The 27,962-nt window shown below is 49.1% G+C and overlaps 1 protein-coding gene across 1 annotated transcript in view; it reads left to right on the top strand.

Annotated features, from left to right (window-relative positions):
• The window catches only part of Tgfbr3 (transforming growth factor beta receptor 3), a 111,012-nt gene that overhangs the window by 46,639 nt on the left and 36,411 nt on the right, over nucleotides 1-27,962 (top strand). Inside the window, exons 4-7 of the mRNA XM_051170563.1 lie at nucleotides 13,989-14,172; nucleotides 18,542-18,710; nucleotides 20,640-20,787; nucleotides 26,534-26,723. Of these exons, the coding sequence (XP_051026520.1) occupies nucleotides 13,989-14,172; nucleotides 18,542-18,710; nucleotides 20,640-20,787; nucleotides 26,534-26,723 (691 nt within the window). The remainder of the gene's footprint in view (nucleotides 1-13,988; nucleotides 14,173-18,541; nucleotides 18,711-20,639; nucleotides 20,788-26,533; nucleotides 26,724-27,962) is intronic.

The raw sequence follows: 27,962 nt of genomic DNA, 5'->3' as shown, positions 1-27,962 counted from the left end.
ATCTGAAAATTCAAGTTTAGTTTGTTTTGCTCTGGTAGCTCTGGTTCTTGTATTTTCGCTGCTGTGTCCTCAGCAGGGAGTGTGTGGTCGTTGCTCCACCGCTAACTAGTTATGCAGCGCTGTTCGCGGCCGTGAACTGCACAGGCTCCGTTCTCCAATCAAAAGATAAAGGGTTTGAGTTAAGCTCCTCCCGGTTTTTCAACTCTGATGCTCTGATAACGATATCCGAATTTAATTGGAAACAGAAGACAGCAATATGAACCCTGCCCTCCTTGCAAATCCAAGTAAATATCAGGGCAGGGCCGTTGGATAAGTGAGGGGAACCGAACTTTATTCTTTGGCTTTGGATTAAAAACAAATCAAAACTTAATCCTAATGAAAAATGTAAATTAATACCAGGAACTCACTGAATATTTAAAAAACAGCTCTGCTAGTCCAAAGGTGGGGGTGAGGTGGGGGGGGGGATCTTGTTGTCAAAATCTGGTTTATTCCTTTTACTTAAACTGGATGGCTTGGGGAGGCCAAGTACTTGGGCCTCTGCCACCGAACCACAAGCAGTTCCCTGGTCTGCACTGCAGTTTGGATGCCTGACAAGACTCAGCGAAAACAAGTGCTATTTGTTTTCCTGTGCCTAGTGTTTAACTGGAAATCAAAAGGCTAAATTTCCAATCAGTTGTTAAACAGCCCCAGATGTGAGCAGAAGGGGTGCACGGATGGCCTGACACAGCGCATGCGCAGCCATTACCTCTTACCCGCTCCCCCTCCCCCAGCCAAGCTCTGTGTAACTGAGGGTTGCTGTGGCCAGAAAACGCTCTGAGAATAACTCAGACAGTCAAGCTTGTATGTGGAGGAGGGAACTCAAAAATAAACAAACCAGAAATCCTCTGTGTTCTATTGTATTGCGTTTTTTAAAACTCCAGATTAAAACAAAAACAAACAAACAAAAACAAAACCAAAACAAAACAAAAGGCTTTCTAACATCCTCCTCTGCCAGGCAGTCCTGCTCCCATACTTGAGAACCCACAAAATTAGCATACCTTATATGATGTTTTATGTATGACCTGGTCATTGATTCAGCATACATTTTTTCTGCCCATGGGCTTGAGTTGAACGGCCCAACAGACACCACCACGGGAAGGAAGTGTGTGCCACCGACCTGTGGGGAGCCTCTACTGCTTAGCTATCCCTAGCCAGAGAACTGGGAGCTGAGGCATAACCATGTGCCGCTGTTTAGACCAGGAGCCTGTGCAGATGAGGTACACTATGGGGAACAGAGGGTGAGAAGATGGGTTGGGGGGGGCTGGAAACACATACAACGTTCCCCACGGCTTGTGGTGCCCGCCCCTGTATCCTAGGGGCCTGACTGTATCGTCCGGCTTTTCCAGTGAGATCTTTACTCCCAAATAAATTCTCTCTTTAAGGCAGATTAAATAAACACTTCCCAGATTCCTGCTTCTTTTCAGCATCTCTGGTGAGATGACTCACTGCGTCCTGCAGAGGCTCCAAGCGGTCGGTCGTGGTCCACACACCGCTTTTGAAGAGGGCTGTTTCTCCGCTGGTTTTGTGGCTTGTCCCTAAATGCCTTAATTATACAGGGATCGGTCTCCTCATGAGCTGGGGTCAGTCAACTACCGTATTCCCTAGGAATGAGTTTCTGCCCCTTTGCGGGAAGAGTGTGTTTCCTGAATGTCACCATGGCATTTAGAACATTGGAGAGAGTCCAGTGTCCTGGTAAACCTGTTCCCCTGAGGGTTGTACCATCCTAACAATGCTGCCAGTGGATGAGTGTCCCAGGCCCTGGTTGGCCGGGTCTCATAGTTTCCTGAGCAAGATGTCCTGTGCGGGAAGGACTCACCCAGGGTAGACATTTTCCTGGCTCTGCTTGGTGTGTTGTGTCATGTCTGTGTGTAGGCCCAGCCTAGGCCTGTGGAGGCTTCGCTTTCATTCAGCAAAGTGAGGTTAAGTAAACTTGACCGCGTTGAAGGGGGGAGGTTGGTTTTTCCTTGTGTAGCCCAAGGAAGTTCTTTAAAGCATCGGGATAGGCTAAGCTGGTGATCTAATGCACCTGCCCTTCCCAAGCATTGGGAAATGTGTCAAGTGTTAGTCTCCGGAGCTGTGGGCAACATGGCGACATGGCGGGCAACCTCCAGAGGGCTGGTGTGGCAAGAAAAGCGAGGGTTTCGTTAAGGGAACTTGTGGAACATTTTATTTTCATATAATGGGCGAGGGGTGGCTGGGTCGGGGGGTGGGGCTGTCTCCCAGGAGGCTCTGGGGCACTGGTGTGAAAACACTCCGCTGTGCCTGGTGGGGATGGTGATGTGTTCGGCTCCTATGGCTGCCTGCACAGCCCATTTCAGGAATGACTGCAGAACGGCCTAACTCCTTTCTGGATACAGATTATCCCACTGATTTGAGACCATGTGGTTTTTCCCATCCAACCTTTATCATGCTGACTTCTGGCTTAGCACCATTGTGCTGTATCTGTGTGTGAGGTAGAGTTTTTAGACCTGGCTTTTGCCCCCATTTGTATGTGGCTTTGGGGTCCTTGTTGCTTGCGTGAACTGCTGGTGGGTCGTCAGTGCACCATTTGGATTGTGAGTGACAGTCAAAGCCGGGCGAGGCTCAGGCGCCTGCCACCTCCGGCCAAAGCCCGAAATGGTGGTAGCCCTGCTGGTACCCAGTCCCTTTATCTATGAGAAAATATTCTTAAGGTCCTAGATCACTTTGATCTATGGACGCAGGCAAAAGAAAGTCCTTGCTAGAGTTTGGGTAAGGAAGCTCTGCCCCCATAGAGGAATAAATGTGGCCTATGAACCTCAAGGTCTGTCACGCAGCCCTTGTGGCCTGTTTGGAGGATATGCGTGAGCACACTTAATAAAAATTAAACAGTATGCACCCGGGTTCTGGTTGCTTCAGAGCGCTTGCACGCGTTTGTTTAATCTGCGTGACAATTCTATGGTGTGGGAGCCATTATCATCATCGTAAAATTATTTTGCTGTGTGATGCATGTTTTTTTTTTTTTACAAGTAATTTTCATGCAGGCTGTCATTCGTCTTCATTTTAAGATGAGGGAATTGAGGCAGGGGGGTTAGTACGTGTGTGGGCAGACAGCCGCCAGACGGTGGTGTCGACGGGTGACCGTGGTGGAGGCTTGACCATCAGCAGTAGCACTGCTCAGAATGGTAAACTGAGGCCTTGCTGGGGAAAGCCGACACTGTCTGGCCTGCAGACGCACCTCTGATGTCATCTGTGACGCTGGTGTCCAGCATGGAGCTGCTAATGGCTGTCCCAAGATTAGGGCTTCAGAGCAACCTGGGACATGAGGTCAGGTAAACGGGGACCTCGCTTAAACAATGTCTATTGTAAACGGCGTCAATACTGGGGTGTAGACCCTGCAAATTGTTTCTTTGACCCCACTCCCCCAAGTTCACTTTTGCTCTCAGCTCCTGGCTGGACTGTTTCTGGAACAGCTCCATGGGCCACCTTGCTTAATTAGTACACACATACCCTTAGCATTTAGGTTAAATGTGCATGGTTCAACTTTCTCAGCTTTTGCCGAGGGAGACAGTCCTGGTTGTCCCCAGAGACTGTTGGTGATAAACTAGGAAATGGAGTGGGTAGGCAATAAGACCAGACCTGCAGGTTCCCTAAGGACACAAACCAGGGTGTCTGGCTTATGGCTCCTTTTCCATTGCTTCTCCCCAAGGAAATGTCCTGCAGGCCCTGTGCTCCCCAACAGTTCTCAGCGGACCAGAATATAGCTCCGTTCCTCCTGGGGCTTGTATCACCCAGTCACAGAATCTGTATCATCCAGAGCTTCGGGAAGTAGACCCCGTAGTGAAAATCAACAAAGAGAGTTACTGCAAGGAAATGGCTCGCACCATTGTCGGGGCAGGCAAGGAGAGTTGGAGACACAGAGAGAACTTTCTGGAAGAGAGCTGACACCCCCACCCCCCCCCCCCCCCCCCCACCCCGCCCAGGCATGAGCTAAAAGCTAACTCTCAAACCAGGAATGTCTTCTTCCTCAGAGCAGCCTCTTCTGGGCTGTTAAGGGCTTCCCACTGCCTGGCCCACGCCATCCCAGTGACCTAGGACAGCCAGCCATTCTTGGACTTTGGTCGCACCTTCCCAGCAGCATCCTGGTGTGAGTGTGGTGACCAATGGGACTGTAGCTGAACAGTCAACTGACAGAAGCATGGGTTTAATTTGGTTCGGTTGGAAAGCACAGTGTATGGGGAAGAAGGTATGGTGGCAGGGACAGGAGGCAGCTGGTCACATGCGTCCATCCTCGGGAAGCGTAGAGACGGGTGTTAGGGTTCCGCTTGCTCCCTTTGGTTTTGTCCAGGACCCCGGACCATGGATTGGTGCTGTCCACATTTAGGATGAGTCCTCTCACCTCAGATAAACCGGTCTGGAACTCCCTCACAGACACATCCAGAGGCCTGAGCCGCCAGCATTAGCTATCCCAGCAGCCAAGTCAAGCTGGCGTGTAGAATGCACCATTGTGCCTGTCCTCACTCCTCACATCTGTACTGCCTGATAATCCTGCCCTGCTCTGTCCACATGGGCGCCAGGCAACCATTTTTATGCCGTTGGGTACTTGGGGGCTGTGCCTACTTTACCTTGGTTTCTAGCCAGATGATTTGTGTCTGACGTCATGCCTGCCTGCTCTGTCTTTCCCTTCCCTTCTCTTGGCTCTGCTTTTCCTCAGGCAGCAGGGTAGGGAGGGTTAGAGAAAGAAACTATATGGAAGGCCAAAAGAGGCAGAAAAGAGCCATTGCCTCTTGTATAGCCTTCCCGATCCTCCCTCCCCCTTTTTTGCTTTCCTCAAAGCTTGTGTATGTATCTGCCCACCCAGTCTTGGCAGACAACTCAGATCTTTGCTGACCTGGGGGCAGATTTCCTCACCAAAAGGAGCTGGCCTCCCCAGGGAGTCAGTGCCCGCAGTCCTGTGTGGAGGGGGAATGGCTGGGGAGGGCGGCACTTTCCATGGGTACACGTGCCTGGCTCCACTGCAAGACCTGGCGCTTGCCTTAATGGCTCTCAGCTCCTTTCTCTGACTGTTTAAACATAAACATTGAGACTCTGTGTAGGATCTGCTTAGCAAGAATCCACATAGAGGCTTTGACTGCTCCTCTCCCAGTGTTTCGTTTACACGGGGACTGGGGTTGGAAGAGGCTTGACCCTACCACATGGGGACTCCTGTTTCGTGACGGACACAGGCTCTTGGTTGTCAGCCTTGCTGCTTACCCTGTGTGGATTGGCACCTTACATGTAAAGGAAAAACAGCCCTCCATAGCGAGAGGCTCCTAGAAATGTGCAGCCTCAGCTCGAGGGGTCTCCAGGCCTCCTCTTCCTCCTCACTGGTGCTTTTTGTTGCCCTGAAGAACACCCTTTAGGTGGCAAATATACTTTGAAATTAGGCTCATCTGTTGTTTGTTTGTTTGTGAGTGAATGAGTGGGTCTCGCTGTTAGCCCTGGCTAGCCTGGAACTCACTATGTAGATCAGGCTTGCCTCAAATGCATAGAAGTGTACCTGTGTTTGCCTCCCAAGTGCTGGGATTAAAAGCACAAGTCGCCATGCCTTGCTCGTTCCTTTAATATCACGCGTCAATAGGAGATGAGGAAGGGTGAACTCGGAAATCTGGGCTGCTGTGTTGTAAGGCCCAGGAGTGTCTCTAGCCAGCCTGAGGTCCTTATTTGCTTGCTTTGGGGTGGGGCGGGAGGATGCTGGCTAAGCCGGAACTTCAGGCCATGGGTGAAATCTTTTGATTGTCTTTGTACTGACACTCCCTCGCGTCCACCCGTGCACCGCTCCTGTGGGTGTTAGCACACTGCTTTCACGCCGCTTACCTTCGGGCTTGTGTACGCAGCAGCGTCCCCTTTGTGCTGTGCACACATAGAGAACAAAGCGCGCACATCAGCCTCAGTCCTTCCACAGCTTACGTTTCAGGAAATATTAAAGCATCCCAAGATGGTCATGGTAAAGGTTTTGGGAAAAATTAATAGTCATGTGTGTTCTAAATTATTTTGTTGGAAGAAAGCAACCTGGTTTGGGTTACAAAATTTAAATTAAAAAACCCAAGAATTTTTTTTAAAAAATGGTTACGTAAATTTGCATTTCCTGGATGCATGATTGGCAAACGCTGTAATCATTTGGCTCCAAATATGTACCTCTGCAAGTTAACAAGTGTAGGCTCACGGCATGGACGTAATTATTGCTTTGGAATAAACCCCTTTAAAACAGCATCAAGCCGTGACATATGTTAATAGAAAAGCATGTGTAACCATGAATTTCGCATCATGTGACTTTGGAGGAAACAGGCGAACATGGTCCTCCTGAGGATGTAGAGGAAGGAGCTGGGACCTTCTTTCAGAATGAAGGGTTTGGAGCTCACTGGAGGTCAATCTTTCAGAGTCCTGTAAGGTGTTATTTTTGCACACAGAACAACCCAGTATAATCTCCTTGATCCCTTCCTGTGGAGGCGCAGGCAGATGCTGCTGACTGCCCAGAGCCAGATCCCAGTGAAGGGAGCCTCCTCGTTCCCAGTTCCCACCATCACCACGACCAACCGAGCTAGCAGGTTCTCGGCACGGCAGGGGTTCCTGAAATATCAGTGTCTTTCTGTGTTTTATCTGCCTCCCCCTCTTTTTATTTCCCCAGCAGGCACTCTGTAAGGAGATGTGGTTCCTTGGGAGCACTGGAAGGAAAGTGGGGTGGGGCAGGCAGAGAGGGCGAGAAGCTGGTATTGTAAGTCCAAGTGTGGAGTCCCCACCAGAGCCATGCGAACAGGCAGCGGTGGGCCTGTGAGCCTGAGCCAGCCCCAGAGGCCTGTAACCCAAACAGCAGATACTCACCCACCCATCTGATAGCCCGGGCTCCAGGGCATCAGGATTGGGCTGTGTGGTTTTGGGGGGATAGGGGGGTGCACATGTGCGATAATTCCTGGGATAGCTTTTCCTGTGAGGCCTCAGCCAGCTTTTCTCTGTCTCTGTGGAACTGTGGTTTCTCTTACATTGCAAGACCCACCTCTTTTTAAACATACAAGACGATGACTCCATCTGTGGTGTGGCCTCTCTTTTCTCCCTTTGGGCTCCCCCCCTCCCCCTTCACCAGTGTAAGGGAGGAGATTCTTACTTAGTCACAGAGCAATCTGGCTCAAGTATCTGATCTGCACATGCCCTCTGTGGTAAGAATCCCCCCACATACACACACTTCATGCATATTTACAAAACAAACAGAAACGTGGGGAAATGGGAAGGAGATAGCATTTAATTCATAGTTTTCAAGTATGAAATTAATAAAGAATCTGGAATAAATAAAAATCAGTACCAAAGCCTACTTGCAGGCCTGGTGATGTAACCGGGCAGAGCGCTAGTCTAGTCTGCAAAAGTCCCTGGCTTCAATCCCCAGCACCATGAAAACAAATTAGTAAATAAGGTTTGTGCCTCTGGCCCAGACTAGTGTTCCTCAGTTATGCCCTGGGGTCAGGGATGGTAAAAATTATAATGTAGTTTCCAGGGTCTTAGGCTCCCACTCCCCACCACCCTGGAGTCTATGTTTTGACTTTTTTCTGCTTGTCATACACACTTGGGGAGTCACTGGCTCGGGGTGTCTTCTTGCCATGGATTTGTCTTCTAAGAATCTGATGAGTGAGTGTTCATCACCAGCCTGTAAGAGCGTCCCCTCCGTGAGGGTCGTACTGAAAGAAGACCATCTGATAGAAGCCACGTGTAATTTTAATTATAATACATAAAAATACAAGTAATTCATTCAACATAATATTTAAACGTGTAATGTTTTATCAAGACTTTTACAGGGTACTTTTAAAAACAGAAATCTTTATAAACTCTGGTATGTGTCTTTTATCTTCAGTGTGGGTCAGTTTAGCAACCCTTCAGGTGTTTATTAATGATGTGCAGTCAGTGGCAACGCTTTTGAATAGTGAATGAGTGGAAGTAAAGATGGCCTCCCACAGCCCCCGACAGTCACAGTACATTGTGGCATTTGATCCAGTTTCTCCTTAATATGACCTTAGAGCCCCCTCACCACAAAACTCACAGCAGGCACAGCCAGAAAACTGAATTTCAAGATGCATTCTGTCAGACACTGCCTTATTTGCTCTTGCCACCATCCCAAGTGCTTGGGATGTATCTACCCACCCCTGCACAACACGGGTGAGGATTCTGGGCTCCAAAGGAAGAGATGAAAAAATGAGCCCAGTAGATGAATACATCCTGTGGAAGATGGGCACAGGACGAGAAGCAGCACTGGGCAGCCATAGCGCTGCCCACCCCGTAGCTCCCTCTTCTCCTTTGCTGAAGACCGAACTGCCTTGTGGAGAAGCTCAGGAGAAGCAGTGCTGGACCTTGTGGGCCTCCGAGTCAGCTGACCTGCTGAGGTTAGTGCTACAGTGCAGAAGCGCATTTCCCGGAAGACACACTTGGTCTCCACTCGGGCCTGTGAGGTCAACGTCAAGGCACATGTGAGTCCACTCAGGACCCGAAGAGTTAAAGCTTGAACCACAGGTGTGGAAACAAAGGGGCTGGGTTTTTTTTTCTTTTAATTTTTTTTACTTTTATGTACTTTTGGATGAAGTTATTGAATTTTATCCAGAAAAAATAATAAACTTGGCTCTCGTGGCCTCACCATAAGTTCTTGTAATAAAACTCTAGCCTTGGCAGATAGAGTAATGTTCTACTCTTAAAAAAAAAAAAAAAAAGTCTGGTAGCATAACCAGAGTTTAATATACCAATGCTGTGCACAGCTCAAGCAGGAGAGAACCTTCTGGTGAGGCTGGTGCTCAGGTGACCTCAGCTCTCCAGGATTTGATATACCGTTAATTGCCTGGTGACTGTCCCTTCAGCAGATCCTTGCTAAGAGTTGAGATCGTTGGAGCTCAGTGTCCTGCACGTTCCCACAGGAAGACATCTGTCATGTCAGGGAATGTCAGCGAGTTGTGTTTTAATTAGAAAGCAGGAGGGAAGTTCAGTGCACTGTGAGTGGAGACCCAAAACAGCTAAGTATGCATTAATAATTGGTTTTTAGCTAGAGTTATTGGGTGAGAAATCAAGTCATTAGCATTCAAGCCTGGCTGAGAGTCTTTTTCTGGGGAACTGGGGTGACTGAGATCTTTCCTGTAAGTCGTGCGAGGGAGGGTTCCATCAACGGGCAAGTGTTAACCTGTGCCTTGTGCCGTGCACTGTGCCAGCTAAAGACACTGAGAATGGACACTTGCTTCCTTGGTGCTTGGGTCTTTGCCAAGGGAAGGTGGTGGGTGTTCCAGTCGGTACACAGGAGCCGTTATGTGAGAGAGGGAATGACCAGAGGCCTGTGCAAGCGGCCAGCTGGGTCCTGAGGAGAGCAGGGAGCCCGGGAGGCCTCACAGAGATGGGGACGGAAGGAAAGCGGCCTGCTGGCCAGAGAGGGGGGAGGGACAGAAGACCCAAGAGTTGCCATGGGCTGTGTGTGGTGAATCCTGGGTGCCTGGGAAGGGGTGTGCAATGGAGGGAGAGCAGAGACAGGCTCTTCCCCAGCTTTGTGCCACATTAGTGCTTAACTGCTCTATATTATCGTGTGTTTACATATTAGGAAGATTTTTCAGGAGACAGTGAGGAAGATGGGTGGAGGGATGGGGTTGGCTACTTTTAAAATACACACACACACACACAGACGTGTGTGTGTCTGTCTGTGTGTGTGTGTGTGTGTGTGTGTGTGTGTGTGTGTGTTCCCCTGAAACAAGGTAGAGGGTGGGCAACAGAATAAATAGCCTTAGCAAGTTTCTGTTATTTTACCCAAATATAAAATCCTTGTGCTTAACCTCTTATTCTCTTAAACAATAATTTCACATTCACTTACTGTGGCACAAGAAATATACAATCAGTCCCTGTTGTCTATGTCGGGCACACTAAGAAGTGGTGCCCTGTGCGTGATGCTGTGGTAACGGGGCTCCTGGGTGGCACCAGCAGAACCAACCGCTGACCATAGCTTGGAACTCCCGGCCTCGCTCCCACAGCTGAGGAAGGAGACAGAACTGGGCCTCACCGCCAGCGGCCGTGGGTTTAATTCAGTCCTGCCCATTCAGAGGAACCCTGAGTCTTGCCCCAGAACTGTGCGCAGAGTCTGCGCGGTGATGACTTAACAGCCGCGGTGTCCAGCAAGGGTTGAGGAAGCTGAGAAGGTTGCATCTCTGAAGAGAGAATGTGAGATAAAAGTTAGGTGACATCTTCAAGTCTTTGAAGACTGGCACTACCAAAGAATGAGGATGAATTTTCTGACCTGGTGGCCATGACTCAGACCAGCAAGCTAAGGGCGAACCTTAGAGGGAAAGAGAGCAGGGCTGTGGGGATGGCTCAGAGGTGAGAGCGCTGGCTTCTAGGAGCCACGTGACAGGAGGAGATAACGGACTTCCACAGGTTGTCCTCTGAGGTCCAGATGTGTGTCATGCCACACACATACACAGGCAAATACACATACAAGCACACATGCATACAAACACACGTACACATATATATATATATGCACATACACAAACACACATACACGTGTATACACACATACACAATACATGCATACACACAGGCAAATGTACGTACACACACATACACAGACAAATTCACAGACAAATACACATGCATACATGTATACACACATACATACATGCACACACATATACAGACAAATATACATTCACACGTATACACACATACACACATTTACTCACACACACACACACACACACACAAATGAATGTCATTTTGGAAGGAAGGAAGAAGAAGGGCAGGAGGAAGGAGCGCACCGTGGCAGTGAGCGTGACGGTCTTTCTGGAGGAGTCAGAAAGCCACTGATGCCGGAAGTCACAGCCTCATGCACGGCCTTGCTCTGCCACTGAGGGGACTATTAGTCTCTCTCAGGATCTTTCTCTGCTGTGGAACTCACACTTCTGATCCTGAGGATTAAGGGGATGGGGGCGCTGTGAGCAGTAACTTCCGCAACTCCATCATGGCTGGCAGGGGCCTTGGTTGGGCCTGCAGAGCTGGTGGCTGAGCAAATGCTTGTGAAAGCAGAAAATTTCCACTGACCTGTAGCCGGGGACGCCTCCCTGCCCCGGGCGGGCGGCAGCTTCGCTCTCCTCTTATTGGAATGTGCCTCAGGAGTGGCGGCAACTCTCTTTCCAAATTCCTCAGCTTTATGAACCTTGGGGCTGCCTGGAGAGGAGGGTGCACTGGGGCAGGGTTGATGGTGTGTGGCAGGGAGGGTGGGTCCTTGGGGCGACCCCTGCGTGAGCCTCGCCATCTAAGGATCCCTGCCTTCGCACCCAGAACAGGGCTGGCCGGGGCTCAGAACCCACTCCATACTGCCCTGGGTTTCTTCTGGTAACAAGCTGAGTACAAACATCTAAGTGCTTTTCAGAAGCAAGAAGATTCGCTGCAGGGCTAAAGTCAGAAAGCCTGATGGAGATGGTTCGGGGTTCAGTGTTGGTGAGTGGCTGCACCCCAGCAGAGCTGCCCGGAGCTGGCCTGGTTAGTGTGAGGGAGCAAGCTACAACAAACAAGGTCAAAGCAGAACCATCCACACTGGCTGCACTTAACCAGCACAAAGACCCTTAGAAGTCGCCATTGCAGTATGGAAGGCACATGGCGGTGCCTGGCACATGGCTGGCAGGTAGTTGGTGACCATTTGTGACATGGTTTTACTCAGGTTATTAATAATTCACTTGTGCGTTCTAAGCCAGTACCAACCAGAAAGGCTTCCTTGGCCATTAAGAACTGAGGTGGCTCAGGGGGTAAAGGCGCTTACTGCTAAGTCTGACAGCGCTCGAGTTGTCCTCTGACCTCAACACATGTCCTCATGCGTATATGCACAAAGTAAACGTGGAGGTGGGGGAGGGTGGGGGGGAGAGCGCAGGAGCGAGCGCTAACTGAGCAGATGCACTCCACCACAGTCTCCCAGGGTGCACTCAGTGTCTACAGCAGGTTTGCTCAGACCCAGTGTGGGCAGCACTTTGGATGATTCTGTATTGGAGCAGTGCCACACCTCAGAGGATGGGCAGGAGAGCCTCTGGCCAGGACAGATGCCAGTGTCACTCCCCATCCTGGTTATTGCAATCAAAATTATTTCTTCACAGACGTTTGCCAAGTGTATCCCCTCAGGGAATAGAATTATCCCTGGCTAAGAGGCACTGGGGCAGAGGCATCTGCAAGGTGCCCACAGAGAGTCTGTGCTTTCCACACCGTGGGACACTCGTGAGGCCTTTCCTGACAAGGCCAGAGTCACCCGGCGAGTGCTGGATGACGCAGGGCCCACCGGAGCGTCCAGTAGAGTGTGGGTATTAAGATGGTCAGCAACTCGTCAGGCCTGATTCAGCCATGATAGAGATGGTAGGGTCATAGGTCAGGGGTCAGTTCCAGGAATGAGTCAGCAGTGGAGACATGTGTGTGCCCAGGCATGACGGCTGAAATCCCAGCCCTCGGGAGGCTAGAGAAGGGAGATCAAGAGTTCAAAGCTAGGCTGATGCAAAGCAAGAGCAGTCGTAAAAACAAACAAGTCGCATGTGCCTATACGCGTGCGTGTGTGAGAGCGTGTAAGATATTGAATAGAAAGTTGTAGTGCACGTCACAATAGAGGGACAGGCACTAGTTTCCTTGTGTGAAGAGCGAGAATGCAGTCCTAAATGATGGAGCCACTTAAGGTCCCTGTCTTCGTCTTGCCTTTGGTTTGAGGTTCATTGTTCATGTGTGGCTGTTTAATGCCTCTCGATAAGTAACTCGTTTTTTGTTAAGAACGAACAATTAAAATGACGTTAACATATGGCGCTTATAGTTTTGAGACATACAAACCTTGTTGCTACATTTTGACTTTTCATGTTGACGCTGATAATGAGTCTTTTTATAAACACTAGCCAGCAGCACTCCCACGTTGGCTGGCATGTCAGCTGAGTCCACTACAGCAGCAGGTGTCTCCTCCTTTGTATGTGTCTGTTTATATGCTATGCCCTGCCAGGCCAGGGACGGTCTGAACACAGCACAGCAGTGTGGCACTTGCGAAGACCTTCTTGGGTGTTTTCCTGGGGGTCAGTTTGACACCCTCTTGACCTCACAACCTGTGGGAACTTGGGAGTTCACTAAATGAGCTGGTACAAACTTTCTCCTTGCTGCTGAGCCATTTGAAGTGGTGAAGCCCTTAGAAGGCTGCGCACCGCCGACTGCTCTGTATACGGATGCCCAGGGGAATACAAACTGTAAAGGGTTCTCACTGTAGTCCTGCTGTGGGGACTCCGCTGGCCGGTGTCACACTGTGGTAAGCCATGTTCAGTTGCTCACTGGACTTAGAGATCACTTGCCAACACTTCCTGTGTGACATCCAGTGCATTACAGTATTGACTTCTGCACTCCCTCCATCTCCCCTGCCCCTCCCCTGCCCCTCGCCTGCCTCTCCCGCTGTAGATTTTCAACCGTTCCTGGACTACAAACAGCACTCAGTGTAGACTAAATGCTGTACTGAGAGTACTTACTGTCTAGAAAATGCTATAGCCAAACAAAACAAAACACTATAAAGTCCATCTGTGTTGGGAGAGGGTCTGTGTTTCCCCTAAATGTGCAGTCTGTCGGCACTGATGTCTCTGTGTGTTGAGAGAGTGATGCTCCTCTTCAGTCCACAGGCCCAGAACCAATGTGGGTGAAGACAGTGGTGCATGGAAGGTTGGCCCTGAGCGAGGCTTGTGAAACGTGGCCAAGACGGTTCTGACCGTTAGTGCACGCTCGCTCTTTCAAAGCTTGAAGGGACACCCTGCCTGGGGTTGTGTGGGAGAAGTGGGCTTGGGGTTGCTTGCATCAGCTCTTAGAGAGCTTGCCCCTGTCACACCTGCCTGCGTATCAGAGAGGAGAGACAATCAGGCGTGCCAGTTGAGTCTGGTCTGGCCTTCCTCTAGGTCTGCTTTGGCTCTGGGTAGCTGTGTGGTGTTGACTACGTGGTTCTGTTTGCTCAGGTGTCCAAGGGCTCGGTGGTCCAGTTCTCGTCTGGGAACTTCTCCCTGACAGCGGAAACGGAAGAGAAGAACCTCCCTCAGGACAATGAGCATCTGCTACACTGGGCCCTAAAGGAGTACGGAGCAGTGACGTCATTCACCGAGCTCAAGATAGCAAAAAACATCTACATTAAAGTGGGGGAAGGTGAGCCTTGTGTGGCTTCTGTTATGGCAGATTTAGAACCGTTGGTTGCTCGCCCATCTGGGTCCAGGCGGTCGAGCTGGGCTGGTGGATTCCGGAGCGCTGGGGCTGGCAGAGACCTGAAAGGTGAGGTGAGACATACTCTCCCTGCCCGCCCCATTCTCCTTCTTCCTTCTGCAGAAATGGGCTGGTTGTAACCAGCTGAGAGGTAGGGAGAAGTGTGGTTGAGACAAAAGGAGGCTGTTGTGTAGGGTTCAGAACACAGTCAGCATAAGCAAGTGGCTGGACGGGGGTGGGGCATGGGGTGCATCGGTAACTGAAGCAATGAAGGAGGCGGGATGGCTTATACAGCGGGGGCAGCTTCTTGCCTCTTACTCTGCAAATGTTTGAAGCCAGTGTCCCTTCCCAGTGTTGAGACATGAGTTAAAGTTTAAACACTAACAGAGAGAAAAGTGTTCAAATGTATTTTCAGTCCTAATTCTTGTGGCAAGGACAAGTTTTTGGAGTAAGGAACTACCTGTTTTGAAAGAGATTGACCATATTTAGTTCCTTGCCTTGCAGAAAGACACAAATATCCAACAACTCAAATCTTGAAAGCCCATTTTTTAAAAAGTATTTTAAAAACTCATCTTTAGTTGAGGATATTTGGAACACCACCCCCAACCCCAAAAGTTACTAGGAAATAATTCTCGTGAATGGGACCTGTTGTCCTCAGCTGGCTGTGTGAACAATGTTGCAGCCCTTTAGCATGTCCCGTTGATTCTGACAGCAGCTGTCACCTCCTTCCTATATGTCATGCAGCGGCAGGGGCTGTTGAATGCTTGTTCCCCCAGCTTGAATCTGGGCTGCACTTTAAAGTAAAAACGAGGCACATGGGTGCCAACATTGTTGTGTCTTCAAAGGTGAGGCACCAACATTGGTGGGTAAAGGTGAGGCCCCAACATCGGTGTGTAAAGGTGAGCCACCGTTGGTGGTGTTGGCTACATGCAGAGACCATATCTGGAGTTTTCACATGTACTTCATGGCAATCCCAGAAAGAGGGCATTGCTTCTGTCATTCTATGCAGGGAGCGTTGAGTGAACATATTTCCACCCACTTTACTAGAAAGTGGCAAAGCCCTCAGCTCCTCGCTCTTGAGTCTAATGCTTTGCCTGAAGCTATTCAAGTCTCAGCCAGGGAAGCGTGTTCCCAGAGCAACTGCTGGCCCCGAGAGAAAGGGTTTTAGGTGGGAACGGGGTCCGAACTCCCCAAGTTTGTTCCTGGATTCTCATGGTAGCCAGGCTTCATTGGAACTGAGAGATAAAACAAAAATCTTGTAATGAAGGTCGTGAGCCAGTGAGCGCCCTGCCCGTCAGAAGCAGAGTGTAGCCGCGTGAAAGGATGAGAGGAAACAACCCCTGGGTTGTTAGAATAAGAACATTTGCGGTGGAAACATTTAAAACAGTGGGCCCCGCCTCCTTGACAGTGCTTACAGCACAATAGTCAGTCTCCTGCCCCCGGAATTGTGGCGCTCAAGTAGCCAAGCGCCTCATTGAGAAAGGGGGAGCAAATTAAAAGTCCTGGTGCCCAGTGAGTGAAAACTGGCTGACTCCTTGAGTACCGCTAGGATCCCTGGAAACTTGAGTCCAACCATTAGTTGAGTCAAGTCGAATGGGTCTAGTCTTGGGCCCATGTCATGGGGAGGAGTCCTAGGGTGGGGGCGGGGCATTATCATTGATGGTCACTCTGTGTCAGCCTCATTGGTCAGCTTTCCAAACAGGGACCTAGGCTAATGAGTCTTTGCTTTCTCACACCCCGCTGGTCCTTAGAATGTGGCTTCCATCTTAGAAGCATCAGAGTTACTGGGAGCCTTGTTAGAGATGCCATTTTAGTTGCTCAGTCCTGGCGAGCTATAGAAGAAACTAGGATTGGGTCCGCAAAAGCGTCCTTCCCCGAGCCATCCAGGTGATGGTACTCGCTCTTGGCCAAGCACTGTGGGTTTACAACTGTGGGCATAGGCCTCAGGGCAGGAAGAGGGGCCTTCGTGTGACCTCCAATGCTCAGTCCTGCCTTGGGGTAGATGGTGTGGGTCTCGGAGTCATCAGCCACATCACCCGCACTCTACCTCACCAAGCTTAAGAGGGGCATTGTCTTTTGTGGCTCTCTTTCCGCCTGGCGCTTAGCGTAAGTTTTTACACCAAGCATATGGAAAGTCACTTGATCAGAGGGACTCCACACATCAGAAAGTGATCAGCTCCTTCAGCTGAGTTGACAGCGGCATCTGAAACTGGGACCCTTAATAACAGCAGTGTTTGGGTACTTAAAGCTTCCTTACAGGCTCGCCAACCTGGGGGTGGGGGAGGGGGCTTCCCTTGGCTATTTGTCTCAAATTTCACATCTCCTTTGTGGACTCACAAAGCCGATACTGTGTGTCTAGTGTGTGCTAGCTACATACTAGGCACACCTGTGTCTTGCAATCCACAGTGCCAGGAGGGTCCTGGTCCCGTGGGTCTTATGGCCCATACACACGCCTCCCGATTCTCAATTAGATTTCAGCCCCATAGTCATGATATCATTTTCCATCTTGTGAGCTGGGGAGAGGCATCACAGGGGTGCAGCTGTGAGGTATGCGTTTCTCATCTGCACATCTGGAAAATGCCTTAGCAGATGTAGCAAGGGCCGTGTCAGCAGCCTGGGTTTTGAGGCTGTGGGCTGCTTCCTTGGAGGAGGTTTCTAGAAGAGAGTGCAGGATGCTTGAGCCAGCATTCTTGCAGCAGTCACACAGCTAGGGCTGTATTTACTGCTGTGGTACCCTCTGTTCTGAGGTGGTACTGGGGCTGTTGCAGCGGTTGGAGCTGCAGTGCACAGCTTGAGCTGCAGACACCGGAAGTTGTACAAGGCTGGGGAGGGGCAGTGCCAGCCCAGCCTTACAACCTTGAAAACTCATCCAGTATTTTTTAGGTGAGACTTCCATGTGCGTGTGAACCCCAGCATCCCATCCTTAACATTTAAGAGACACAAGTCTTTCTCATTAAAGTGCCAGGTCTGGTTAATCCCCCTTCTGAAAATCTGGCTTCACCTAGCCCTTCCTGGACACTGGCCCACCCCAGATGTCACTGTGCCAGCAGCTTCTCTCAGGTTCTGCTTAAACACTTAAGCTGCGAGATGGAAGTCCCTTCATGTGTGTAGTGCTGTGTGAATAGAATGTGTAGTTAGGGGAGTGTCTTCAGGACCCGGGGGCTGGTATGTCTTTTCCCAGGTGGAGGTGGTAAGCAGTCCTCAGCCCAGTGGTATTTGTAAAAGCACCTTGAAAATGGGAAAGAGATGCGTAGGCCTGAGAACCACGACTTGTATTGATGCTGCAAGCGCCCAGGGGGAGAAGCCTATAGGATTGGAAATGTTAGATTCAATCCTGAGTTGTGCTCCTGGGAACCGCCTGGCCAGGTGGGGACCTCTTGGCAGGCAGATGGCAGTGCTAAGCCTGCAGCCCAGGAGAGATGCTGTAGTCTGGGAACGAGTGGGTACCACAGGAGTCACTGAGGTTGTCTGGAGAAAATGGATGATGAGAGGACTGAGGAAAGAGCTGAGACTGAGTCTGGATCGTGTAGCCTGAGACTGAGTCTGGATCGTGTAGCCTGGACATGCTTAGATTTTCAGTTTCATACATTTTCCTGCAAATGCCATGATTTCATTTTTCCTTAGGGCTGCATATCTTTTTGTTGTTGTTGTTGACTTTTTTTTTTTTTTTTTTTTTTTTTTTTTTTTTGAGGTAAGGGCTGTAGCCCAGGCTGGCCTCAGACTGGTTATGTAGCTGAGGATGATGGCAAATTTCTAACTTTCCTGCCTCCACCCCCTGAGCATGTGCTATAACACCTTATGTGCAGCACTGGGGTTGGTACCCAGGGCCTTTGCATAGTGGGCAGGCACTTTACAGACCAAGTGAGATTTGCCAGCTCGGGGCTGAGAGTCTTAGCCTTGGCGTATGTTAACTATGGAGCCTTTCGGAACAGACACCTGATGCCCTGAGTCCGATCGTCAGGGACAGAGTCCTAACAGGTGGGTCCTGACCTGGACCAAAGATCGAGGACATAGTGAAAATATCCTTAATGGTGAAAAATGGTGGGACATAACATGGGTCAGAGGAAATGAACAGGGACAAGAAAAAAGTGGGCGTAGCCAAAAAAAAAAAAAAAAAAAAAAAGCCACTCGCACTGGCCAGGAGGAGGTCACTGGTAACCAAGGTGGAAGGCGTTGCCGAGCAGTGGTCAAGGCCACAAGAGACCCTCCCTTCTGCCCTGCATTCCCTTAGTCGCACTGTCACCTCTTCCCCTCCAGTTGGCTTCCAGTCGCTCAGTGGTTTGACTGAGTGCACTCTGGTCTTCTTTACTTGCAGATCAAATGTTCCCTCCCACGTGTAACATAGGGAAGAACTTCCTTTCGCTCAATTACCTTGCTGAGTATCTACAACCCAAAGCTGCAGAAGGCTGTGTCCTGTCCAGTCAGCCCCGGGAGAAGGAAGTGCACATCATTGAGCTGCTTGCCCCCAACTCAAACCCTTACAGGTGAGCGTGTGTGTGTGTGTACACATGTGTACATGTGTATATACGTGTGTGTACACGTGTGTGTGTGTGTACACATGTGTACATGTGTATATACGTGTGTGTACACGTGTGTGTGTGTGCGTGTGTGTATGCTCATGTGTTCTAAACAGAGATGAAACTAAAGATCTGCTCTTCCCTGCTCCGAGGGTGGCAGGGGGAGCTGCCCACTTTATCTGGGAGAGGGAGCCAGCCATGTTTCAGCTATGGATTACAAAAGCTGTAGAAAAGGAGGAAGGCACAGGCACGGTGCTCTGCCTTATGTCAACCTGATTTTAAGTACATAGATGCCAGAGGGGTTCTTGAAGCCCTTTTGTAATTTCTGGATATAATTTTTAGGACACTAGCACTCTCGCTCCCTCGTGATCCCCTTTGATTGGCATCATAACCTGTTAAAAAAGTCAAAGTTATGGAGCGGCCTTAATGCCATCGTTTCCATTTTAGTCAAAGTCTCTTTTGGTAAGGTTGTATTTATAACAGTCCTCAGAGCACTTATGCGTGTAGTGCTTTTATCCCCCACTGTGTGGGTGGGGTGGGTGGGGTGTTGGTGGAGTGCACCGTTATACTACGCACCAAGGACCCACTGGATGACACAATTTGCCACTCGTGTTTTCATTTTTCCTCTCAGCTTCCTCCCCCTGGCCTGGAAGTTTGATTCTCCCTATTGAAAATAATTCGATAATTTTTTTGTAAAAGAGAAAAAAAAATTGACTTTCCACTCTGAACTGTATTTCATACAGACCAGTGTCTCAAACTTTACAGATTATGTTTTGGTAGAGAGATTTTATTAAATTGAAAAGTGTAGTAGAGTTTTCAATTTCAAAATTTAATAGGCTACAGATCACTTTGGGTAAGATTCCACTCAGTCCCATTGTAGAGCTCTGTGGAAAATTCAAAAGGAATAGGAGGGACCAGGAGAATGTGGGGAATGGGCAGACCTTTGGCTGGGGGGTGCCCCTGTGGAGGTGTCCCGGTGGGGGTGTCCTGGTGGGGGTGCCCTGGTACTTGTGCTTCATGAGGTAAAACCAAGACCAACCCCCTCAGATTCAGAACAAAGGCTGTGACCACTTAGTAAAATCCACCCCGTTTTATGCTCAGTTCTTAGAGTTTGTATTGTGCTCAGCAACTCTGCATCAGTTGCTTGCTCGACCACTAATGTTCTTTTTTTTTTTCTTTTTGTTTTTCAAGACAGGGTTTCCCTGTGTAGCCTTGGCTGTCCTAGACTCACTTTGTAGACTAGGCTGGCCTCAAACTCATAGCGATCCGCTTGCCTCTGCCTCCTGAGTGCTGGGATTAAAGGTGTGCGCCACCACCACCCGGCTCGACCACTAATGTTCTTTAATGACTACATATCCAGGTCTAGGGAAAGCAAGTACAGATACTATTTAACCACTGGTGATGCCATAATCAAATCTTATTAAGCCAAGGCCCTTCGCCTCTTATTTTATTTTAGTTTGAGTGCGTGTGCCATCATGTCTCCTGCCTCCCTGCCATCTGCCACCCATGTCAGGTTTGGAAGGGCTTAGAAGTTATACAGTGAAGGGCAAAGGCACAGAGGCTTGAAAACAGGCCATCTTGCTTCCCAGGGAAACTCGCTTGGTGTCTTCAAGTCCCTTCAAATGGCGCCGCATTGATTAACAACTGCCATTCCCCTTCTTCTCTCAAGAGGAGAAAAACTTGAGTGGCTAATTAACACCAGGCCTGTGTTCCTGTTGTTATGTAAACCCGTGTTGTTGTGTGTGCAGTTGCAATCTGTTCTGCACATGTCATTTGCCTGGGATCTGCGCCAGCTTTTTAATCAGCTGGCCAGACACTGGAGACGCGGGCTTGGAGGCGCGGTGGCCACCTTCTGGCACTGGGTCTTGACTTTGTCTTTGCTTTTCACACACACAGCGCTTTCCAGGTGGATATAATAGTTGACATCCGACCTGCTCGAGAGGATACTGAGGTGGTCAAAAGCCTTGTCCTGATCTTGAAGTGCAAAAAGTCTGTCAACTGGGTGATAAAGTCTTTTGACGTCAAGGGAAACCTGAAAGTTATTGTAAGTTGGTTGCACATTTCTTCGTGGTCTTGTTAAACAGCAATGCTTTAAACTGTGGTTATGTGTTGTGTTACTTTTGTGAAGATTCCACTTCTTTGAACTTCCTAAGCTCTCTGTTAGGTTTTACTCTGTAAGCTACACTTGGTTTCTCCTGCTGGGGTACAGTCTGTGGTGGCTGAAACATGGCCCTTGGGAGCATAACAGACTTGGATTTGAGTCTTGGTTCCATTACTTAAAAATTATGGCCTAGGACAGGTCCTTGAAGCTTTCTGAATTCCAGTTAACTCATTATGAGAGTTTTAAAATGAATGACTGTGTTTTCTGGTAATACTAATTATGAAGCAATGAGCAGAAGTACTTTTTTTTTTTTTTTTTGCCTGAGTGTTCTTTGGAGGCTCAGTATCATAGACCCGAGCCTCAGCTTTTCCTCTGGAGTCAGGCACTTAGGGAGGAAGGAAAAGCAGGCTGATCCCACCCTTGTCATATCCTCCTCTGCTGAGACAAATGTGTAGCATTCGTGTGGCGCTTTGCTTGGGTCCAACGACAGAAGAGAAAGTACCTCGGGCACTCAGAGGGTGCTCAGTCAGTGACTGGTTTTACCCTGCAAAGTCCAATCCTGGTGCTGGAGTGGGGGAGGCGGAGACACGAGACTCCCATGAGCTCATTGGTCTTCTACTCAGCCCACCGGAACCACTGGTGAGTTCCTGGCTCATTAAGAGACCTGATCCCAGAAAGTTAGGCAGACACAGACTGAAAAGAGCACCTGGTGCTGAGCCCTGGCCGCCACGCACACCTGTGCATGCCCTACACACATGTGCATGCACCACACGTGATCCTTTCAAGAGTGACCATGGTAACCAGTGACTTGTGCTGAAAAGCTGAATGTTAAAGTTTGGTGAAGTAAAGCTCATCTCATATACTTAGGGGAAAATGCAAATGAATATTGGAGCAAGGTGTGTGTGTGTGTGTGTGTGTGTGTGTGTGTGTGTGTGTGTGTGTAAGAGAGAGAGAGAGACATCTCCTTGGCATCTCTTTTGTAGAGTCAAAACTCTAATGTATTACTAATTGGCCAACTTATTTTTCATTGCCTGTATCATAACAGCTGAAGCAGATTTTTAGACTTTTGGTATTTTAAAAGAAATTACGTTCAGTTGTGTTGGTTCTGTATTCAAGTGTACATGGCATCTTCCATGTGATCAACAGTTTGCAAAACCAGCAGTTCCTTACAAGTCCAACCACATAGATGAGCTCATCAACAAAGCCAGGAGCACACACATCGTGACTTAAAAATAGTTCTTCCTGTTCCTAGGGGTATTATTTCTATTTTTTATTTGTTGTTGTTGTTGTTATTATTATTATTTATTTTCCTTAGACTTTAAACCAGTCCAAATAATCCATCAAGTGTAGTAGTGACACACGAAGCTGGTGTTGAGTGCAAAGCCTTGCCGTGATTTCCCAAGGTCACCGATATTTTGATTGCTTTCCCCTGGCATGGCGTGAGGGGTGGTGGCGACCTGGAGTGTCTGCTGCTTCTGCTGCCTGGCACATCAGCCACATGTTTTCAGTTTCAGAACAACAAAAACAGGAAAGGGAATCATGCTTTGAAAGGCAAAAAGCATACGGCACATTTTACTCCGAGCCAGAGTTCTTATGTACTCACTCAGCACTGGCTGGTGGCTCCTGCTGTCCTAGCGCCTGCGCCTGGACCAGACCACAGCCGTCCTGGGCTCTGCTTTGAGTGTCTGTGCCTCTCAGAGGAATCAGAAAGACTAGGAATGTGATAGACCATCATCCCAAACGAGCTCTGTTTATATTCCTCTCCTTGGCTGGCCTCCTGTTCCAGGCCAATTTTGGACAATACATGACAACATTGCTAAACAATTAGGTAATGTTTCATGAGTCCTTTTTATTCTCCAGTCAGCTTCAAGCCATTGGACCTCTAACTCCCTGGTCCTAGATGTGAATTCAAGCTGTGCTGGGACGCACAGGGACCTGCTGAGACAGAGGTTTACCTTGGTCAGTGTAGAGCTGTAGGTCCTGTCTTTGACAGACCACATTATAAGTGAAAACAGTGAAGGACCCGACCCCACTGGACAAGGCTCTCTCTGTTTAGCCTCCAGCTCCAGCTCCTGGCTCGTGGTGGATGGTCTAACTGAACATTGTGTAAGTGTGGAATAGGTACATGGTGGCTGTGGTCACCCTCAAAGTTGTTGTGGGGTTTAGCAAAGTTCATCCATTCAGCAAGTGTTTGTTAAGGGCATAGAGGCTGGCATGTTCTCTCTCTCTCTCTCTCTCTCTCTCTCTCTCTCTCTCTCTCTCTCTGTCTCTCTCTGTCTCTCTCTCTCTGTCTCTCTCTGTCTCTCTCTGTCCCTTTCTGTCCCTCTGTCTCTCTCTCCCTCCCTCCCTCTCAATCTCTCTCTGTCTCCCTGTAGCCCTGGCTATCCTAGAACTCACTCCGTAAACCAGGCGGCCCACTGCCTGCCTCTGCCTCCCTAGTGCTGGGATTAAAGACACTGGCTGTCCTAGAACTCACTCCGTAAACCAGGTGGCCCACTGCCTGCCTCTGCCTCCCTAGTGCTGGGATTAAAGACATGCGCCACCATGCCCAGTGCAAATGTCTCTTTAAAGCACACAGGTACACGGAGAGTTCTCAGCTGCACGTGTCACTCAGTCAGCTTCCCTTTCACTGTCAGAGGAAGGGCAGATCCTAACCCTGAGCATACATTCCTTCCGTAAGGGCACGCTTGAAGAGCTTGTCCACAGGAAACTAGAGGTGAAAACAGGAAGTCAGCTACCAAGATTTGTAGGAATTTGGAGGAAAAAAAAAAAAAAAGAAAGCAAAAAAGGATGCCTTGACACATGCATGGCTGGGCCTAAGTTTATTAGAAGTACAGCACGGGGGCGGCACGCAATGGAGAGAGGTGAAAGAGATGGGAAGGGCAGTGTGGCTCTGGCCCCCAGCCCCCCCACCTCCACCCCCCGCTGTCAGCCTCCTATAGACAGGGCACAGTCACTTCCACAGCTGGGAGAACCCCAGAAAAGAAAAGGTAAGGGCAGCTTCTTAGATGTGTCCTCTTATGGCTTAGAGAGGTGGCTCAGTGGGTAAAGACACCTGCTGCCAAGTATGAGGACCAGAGTTCTGTCCCCGGGCCCCTCATGGTGGAAGGTGAGGACCAACTCCTCCAAGCTCTGTGCATGTACAGCCATGGCACATCTAGACACTAAGCTCTCTCTTGTGCTACTTGACATAGCCTCGCAGAGACAGCTTACTCTTATAAAAATAAGTGCATTGATAGTTTAAAGCCTCGGTGTGCGTATGCTTGCACTCTGTATCCACCCTCCTAAAGCCCTGCTCCCTATACCATCGTTTCTATGGCAATGGGACAAAGACTTGGACTCAACCCAGTTAATAGTTCACCCATAGAGCCGAGGATATAGTGCTATTGGGGAGGCCCCTTTGAGCATCCGCTTGGTAGCACTGAGGTTGGGAAAGCCTGGAACATCCCAGGAGAACAAAGGTGAGGCATTTATTCAGGGCTGGGAACCAATTTGCCCCCCATGGTGCCGGTCTCGGTGCTGTATTGGTGTGTAGAGCGACGTCTGATCTTTAGGTTCAAAGCCATAATTAATACACTGCATCTAGGGCTAACATGGAAAAGCGTGAACAGATTCTTCCGTGCTGGTACAGCAGAGCAGGTGGCACTGCAGCCGTGGAATTCTGGGAACAGTGTTTTCTCAGCCATCTGACAACATGGAAGTCTAGGGCGGATGGGGCCAGATGGCAATGTTGAGGCCAGGGTTATGGTCCCAGCCAGTCAGAACGCGTGCTGGCTAACGGCCCGGGGGAATGCTGTTCCTCATCGCCTGCATCTTTCTCATTTCAGAGCCATTTTCTTCTTTGAGCATTTCTTTTTTTCATTCCTATTTCCTTTTCTTTCCTCTGCCTCACCCACCCTCCTCTCCCCCCACCCCCCACCTGTCCTTTCTCATTAGGAACTTTCTCTCAATTTGACTAAGAGCTAATCTCCGTCTATACAGCCGAGCTTACTGAGGGTAGCAGGATTCAGCTACAGCTCCATCCAGTCTCTTTGCGTGCGCACTGGAACTCGCAACTGGCCAGCCTGGCAGGGTTACCCTTAGATTAGCTCTCCGTGCAATAGGGGAAGATCTTGGGTGACACTTTGAGTCTTCAAACTGGGGTACATGTGTCCTCAGCCAGTCTCCCACAACCAAGGGGGTCCAAGGGAACTGAGAGCCTGTGAGTCTCTTGTGGGAAAGGATTAATTTTTAGTCACGTTTGGGACAGATAGAATGGGGAACATATGAGGAATCTAGGGAAAATGCTGCAGACAAGCAGGAGAAAGTCACTGGGCACGGAAACTAAAGGGACGTTGACGCAGCGTGACGGGGGCATAATCTGTGCTTTGGAAGCGCCTCAGCCCTGTGGAGCAGTTGTGGAAACTGTGCCTTCCCACTGGGCCCCTCTGCAGCGACCAGCTTCTTCACTGGCTCACTCACCAGACCCTCCCCTGCCTCTGGAGCCGGCAGGGGACACAGACATTCGATGCTAGTGACCTGCTACTCAGAGGCCGTGCATGTACTTCCTTGAACAAATCCTATCCTTTGAGTATTGTGACAGGTTATTAATAAAAACTAACCTTTTACATGGCTTCATGAATTTTCATATAGTTTTTATGGAGGAGCCATATCAGTGTTTACATCCTTTCAGCTTTTTAATATATGTTTTGCCTGTATAAGTATATAAGGGCAACTCTGGGCCCCCTCTTTTATTACTAAATAAAATGCTAATACTTAGACAATATCTTAATCAGTACTACAGGCATAAACTACAGTATACTAACATAATTGGCACCTGAGTAAAATTTCAGGATGGCTAAACCAATCATAGATTACAGATGAAACATGAAGACTTGAATTTTACCACGTGGTAGTTAGTAGTTTATATACCGTTGGAAGAGTCACAAGACCATACCATCTTCTCTGTAGATCCAGGCCACAATCTGTGAAACCACAAGCATGTTTGTAACACAGTGTGCACACCGTGTAATTTACACACACAATTTCAAATAAAAATAGCAAAGGACATTTGAAATGTGTACTTATCGGTACAAGATAAAGTTAAGTAAGCAGCGTGAATGGCGTCTCTTTGTGTGTATTTTTAATCTCGGTGTCTTTTCCAAGGAAGACAAGGGTTAAAGGGTAAAATCCTCTTTTATACAACCTAGAATCTGTTGGCTCCAGACAATTCCTCAGTTAAAGTATCTTCTTAGGATATCTTTTATTCCTTGGCAACTTTATACATGTATACAATGTATCTTGATCATACTGACAGGCCAACTGGCCCTTCCCTCTGTCCTTCCCTCCCTTGCTGCCCTCCCTCCCTCCCTTGCTGCCCTCCCTCCCTCCCTCCCTTGCTGCTCTCCCTCCCTCACTCACTGCCCCCCTCCCTCATACCCTCCCTCCCTCGCTGCCCTCTCTCACTCACTGCCCTCCCTCCCTCCCCCTCCAACCTTTCCACCCTTCCTCCCTCCCTCCCTCCTTCCCTGCCCTCCCTCCCTCATGGGCACCCATACAACATGCCCTTTCCACCTTCACGTCCTTTCTCCTGCGTTTATTCCTCCAACTTGCCTGCTGGAATGCTCGCTGATCTTGGCTTGACCTCACACAGGTCTTGGGCAGCACTTTAATTTTAGATTTGTGAGTGAAATTTTTCTGTTCTCTTTAGGCTCCCAACAGTATTGGCTTTGGGAAAGAGAGCGAAAGATCCATGGCCATGACCAAATCAATAAGAGATGACGTCCCTTCCACCCAAGAGAATCTGATAAAGTGGGCCTTGGACAATGGCTACAGTCCGGTGACGTCATACACGATGGCCCCGGTGGCTAATAGATTTCATCTTCGGCTTGAGAACTATGGTAAGGGAGATGTTTCCCCACCTGTTGTCTTCCTGTCTCCCAGAGGAGGCTTTTCGGTGACAGGCCACTGTCATTTCCATGTGTATATTACTGTTTTCCTGCTGCAGGTTTTAATGATTTGTTTGACTGTTTTCACTGTAAAGCTTAAACTAATGTAGCGCTGGAGGGGGGGCTATAATGCAATGGAGAGCTGATTGCATGTCAGACATCTTTGCTCCCTGTGCCTACTGTGATGACATCAGAAGGACTGGACCACTCATGAGAACACCAAGGGGCGGGACCGTAGGGAAGAGGCCTCAGTGGCCAGAGGCTGACGTCTCCAGGAAAGCAGCCGTGGAGGCCTCAGGCTGAGACCGGTTCATTCAGGGAGTGGAGGCAGACTAGATGCTAGTTTGCCTAGCAGGAGCCAAGTCTGCAAGCCCCCTGGAGTTTCTGTGCTTTGAGCCCTAATTTTCTGAACCCTCGACCTGTTCCAGGGTGCAGGGCTGATGCACGGAAGGTTCCAGATGTAGGTTCTCATCCCTGGTTTACCATTTCTTTACTTTTAGGGGAGATGTTGCTTAATCTCCAAGACAGAGCCTCAGATTCCTTGTCAATAATCAGTGTATGCTACTGGATTGCTATGAAGCTATGGGGGGAGAGGCTGGCTTTGGTTTAGTCAGTGTGCATGTTAAAAGCGGTCCAGAGCTGTGGCTTCATTCCGACCCATATAGCAGTAACATTCTTTTCAGAAGGATCTTGTTGGAGGAGAGGTTGCGCTCACCGATCATCACTGTGCCTGCCTTGCACTGAGGGGGGGTGTGACCTTAAGCACGCGTCGGCCGGGCTCAGATAGTGGATGCAGAGAACAGTTCTTCCCTTTAAATCATTGAAAGGACGACAACCCTGCACATTGCTTTTATGAGCTCCATCTTCCTCCGAAGGGTTAAGTGTTCCTAAGCAGCCCTTCTTCCCAGAGACAAGGGTCTAAAAAACCAGGGTACCCGGATGTCTCCTAGATTTTTATCAGTTAAAAAGAAGGCAGCAAAATGACTCGAAAAGACTAGCAAGGTGGTAGAGGGGCCCATCTAGTGTGCTGAGGACCTGGGCTCGACCTTTGGTACTACAAAGAAAATAGAAAATAAAAATACCAACATTGTTTCCAGACATCTTTTGAGAAATGGTTTTAAAAGCCCTAGATTCAAAAGCAAGTAGTTTAAGGGCCCTTGAATAGGATGTCATCTAATGGAGTAGTTCTCA

This window comes from Acomys russatus, chromosome 28 (assembly GCF_903995435.1).
Source record: "Acomys russatus chromosome 28, mAcoRus1.1, whole genome shotgun sequence".
In the NCBI taxonomy this organism is placed as follows: Eukaryota; Metazoa; Chordata; class Mammalia; order Rodentia; family Muridae; genus Acomys; species Acomys russatus.
This window is presented reverse-complemented; position numbering and strand designations above follow the sequence as displayed.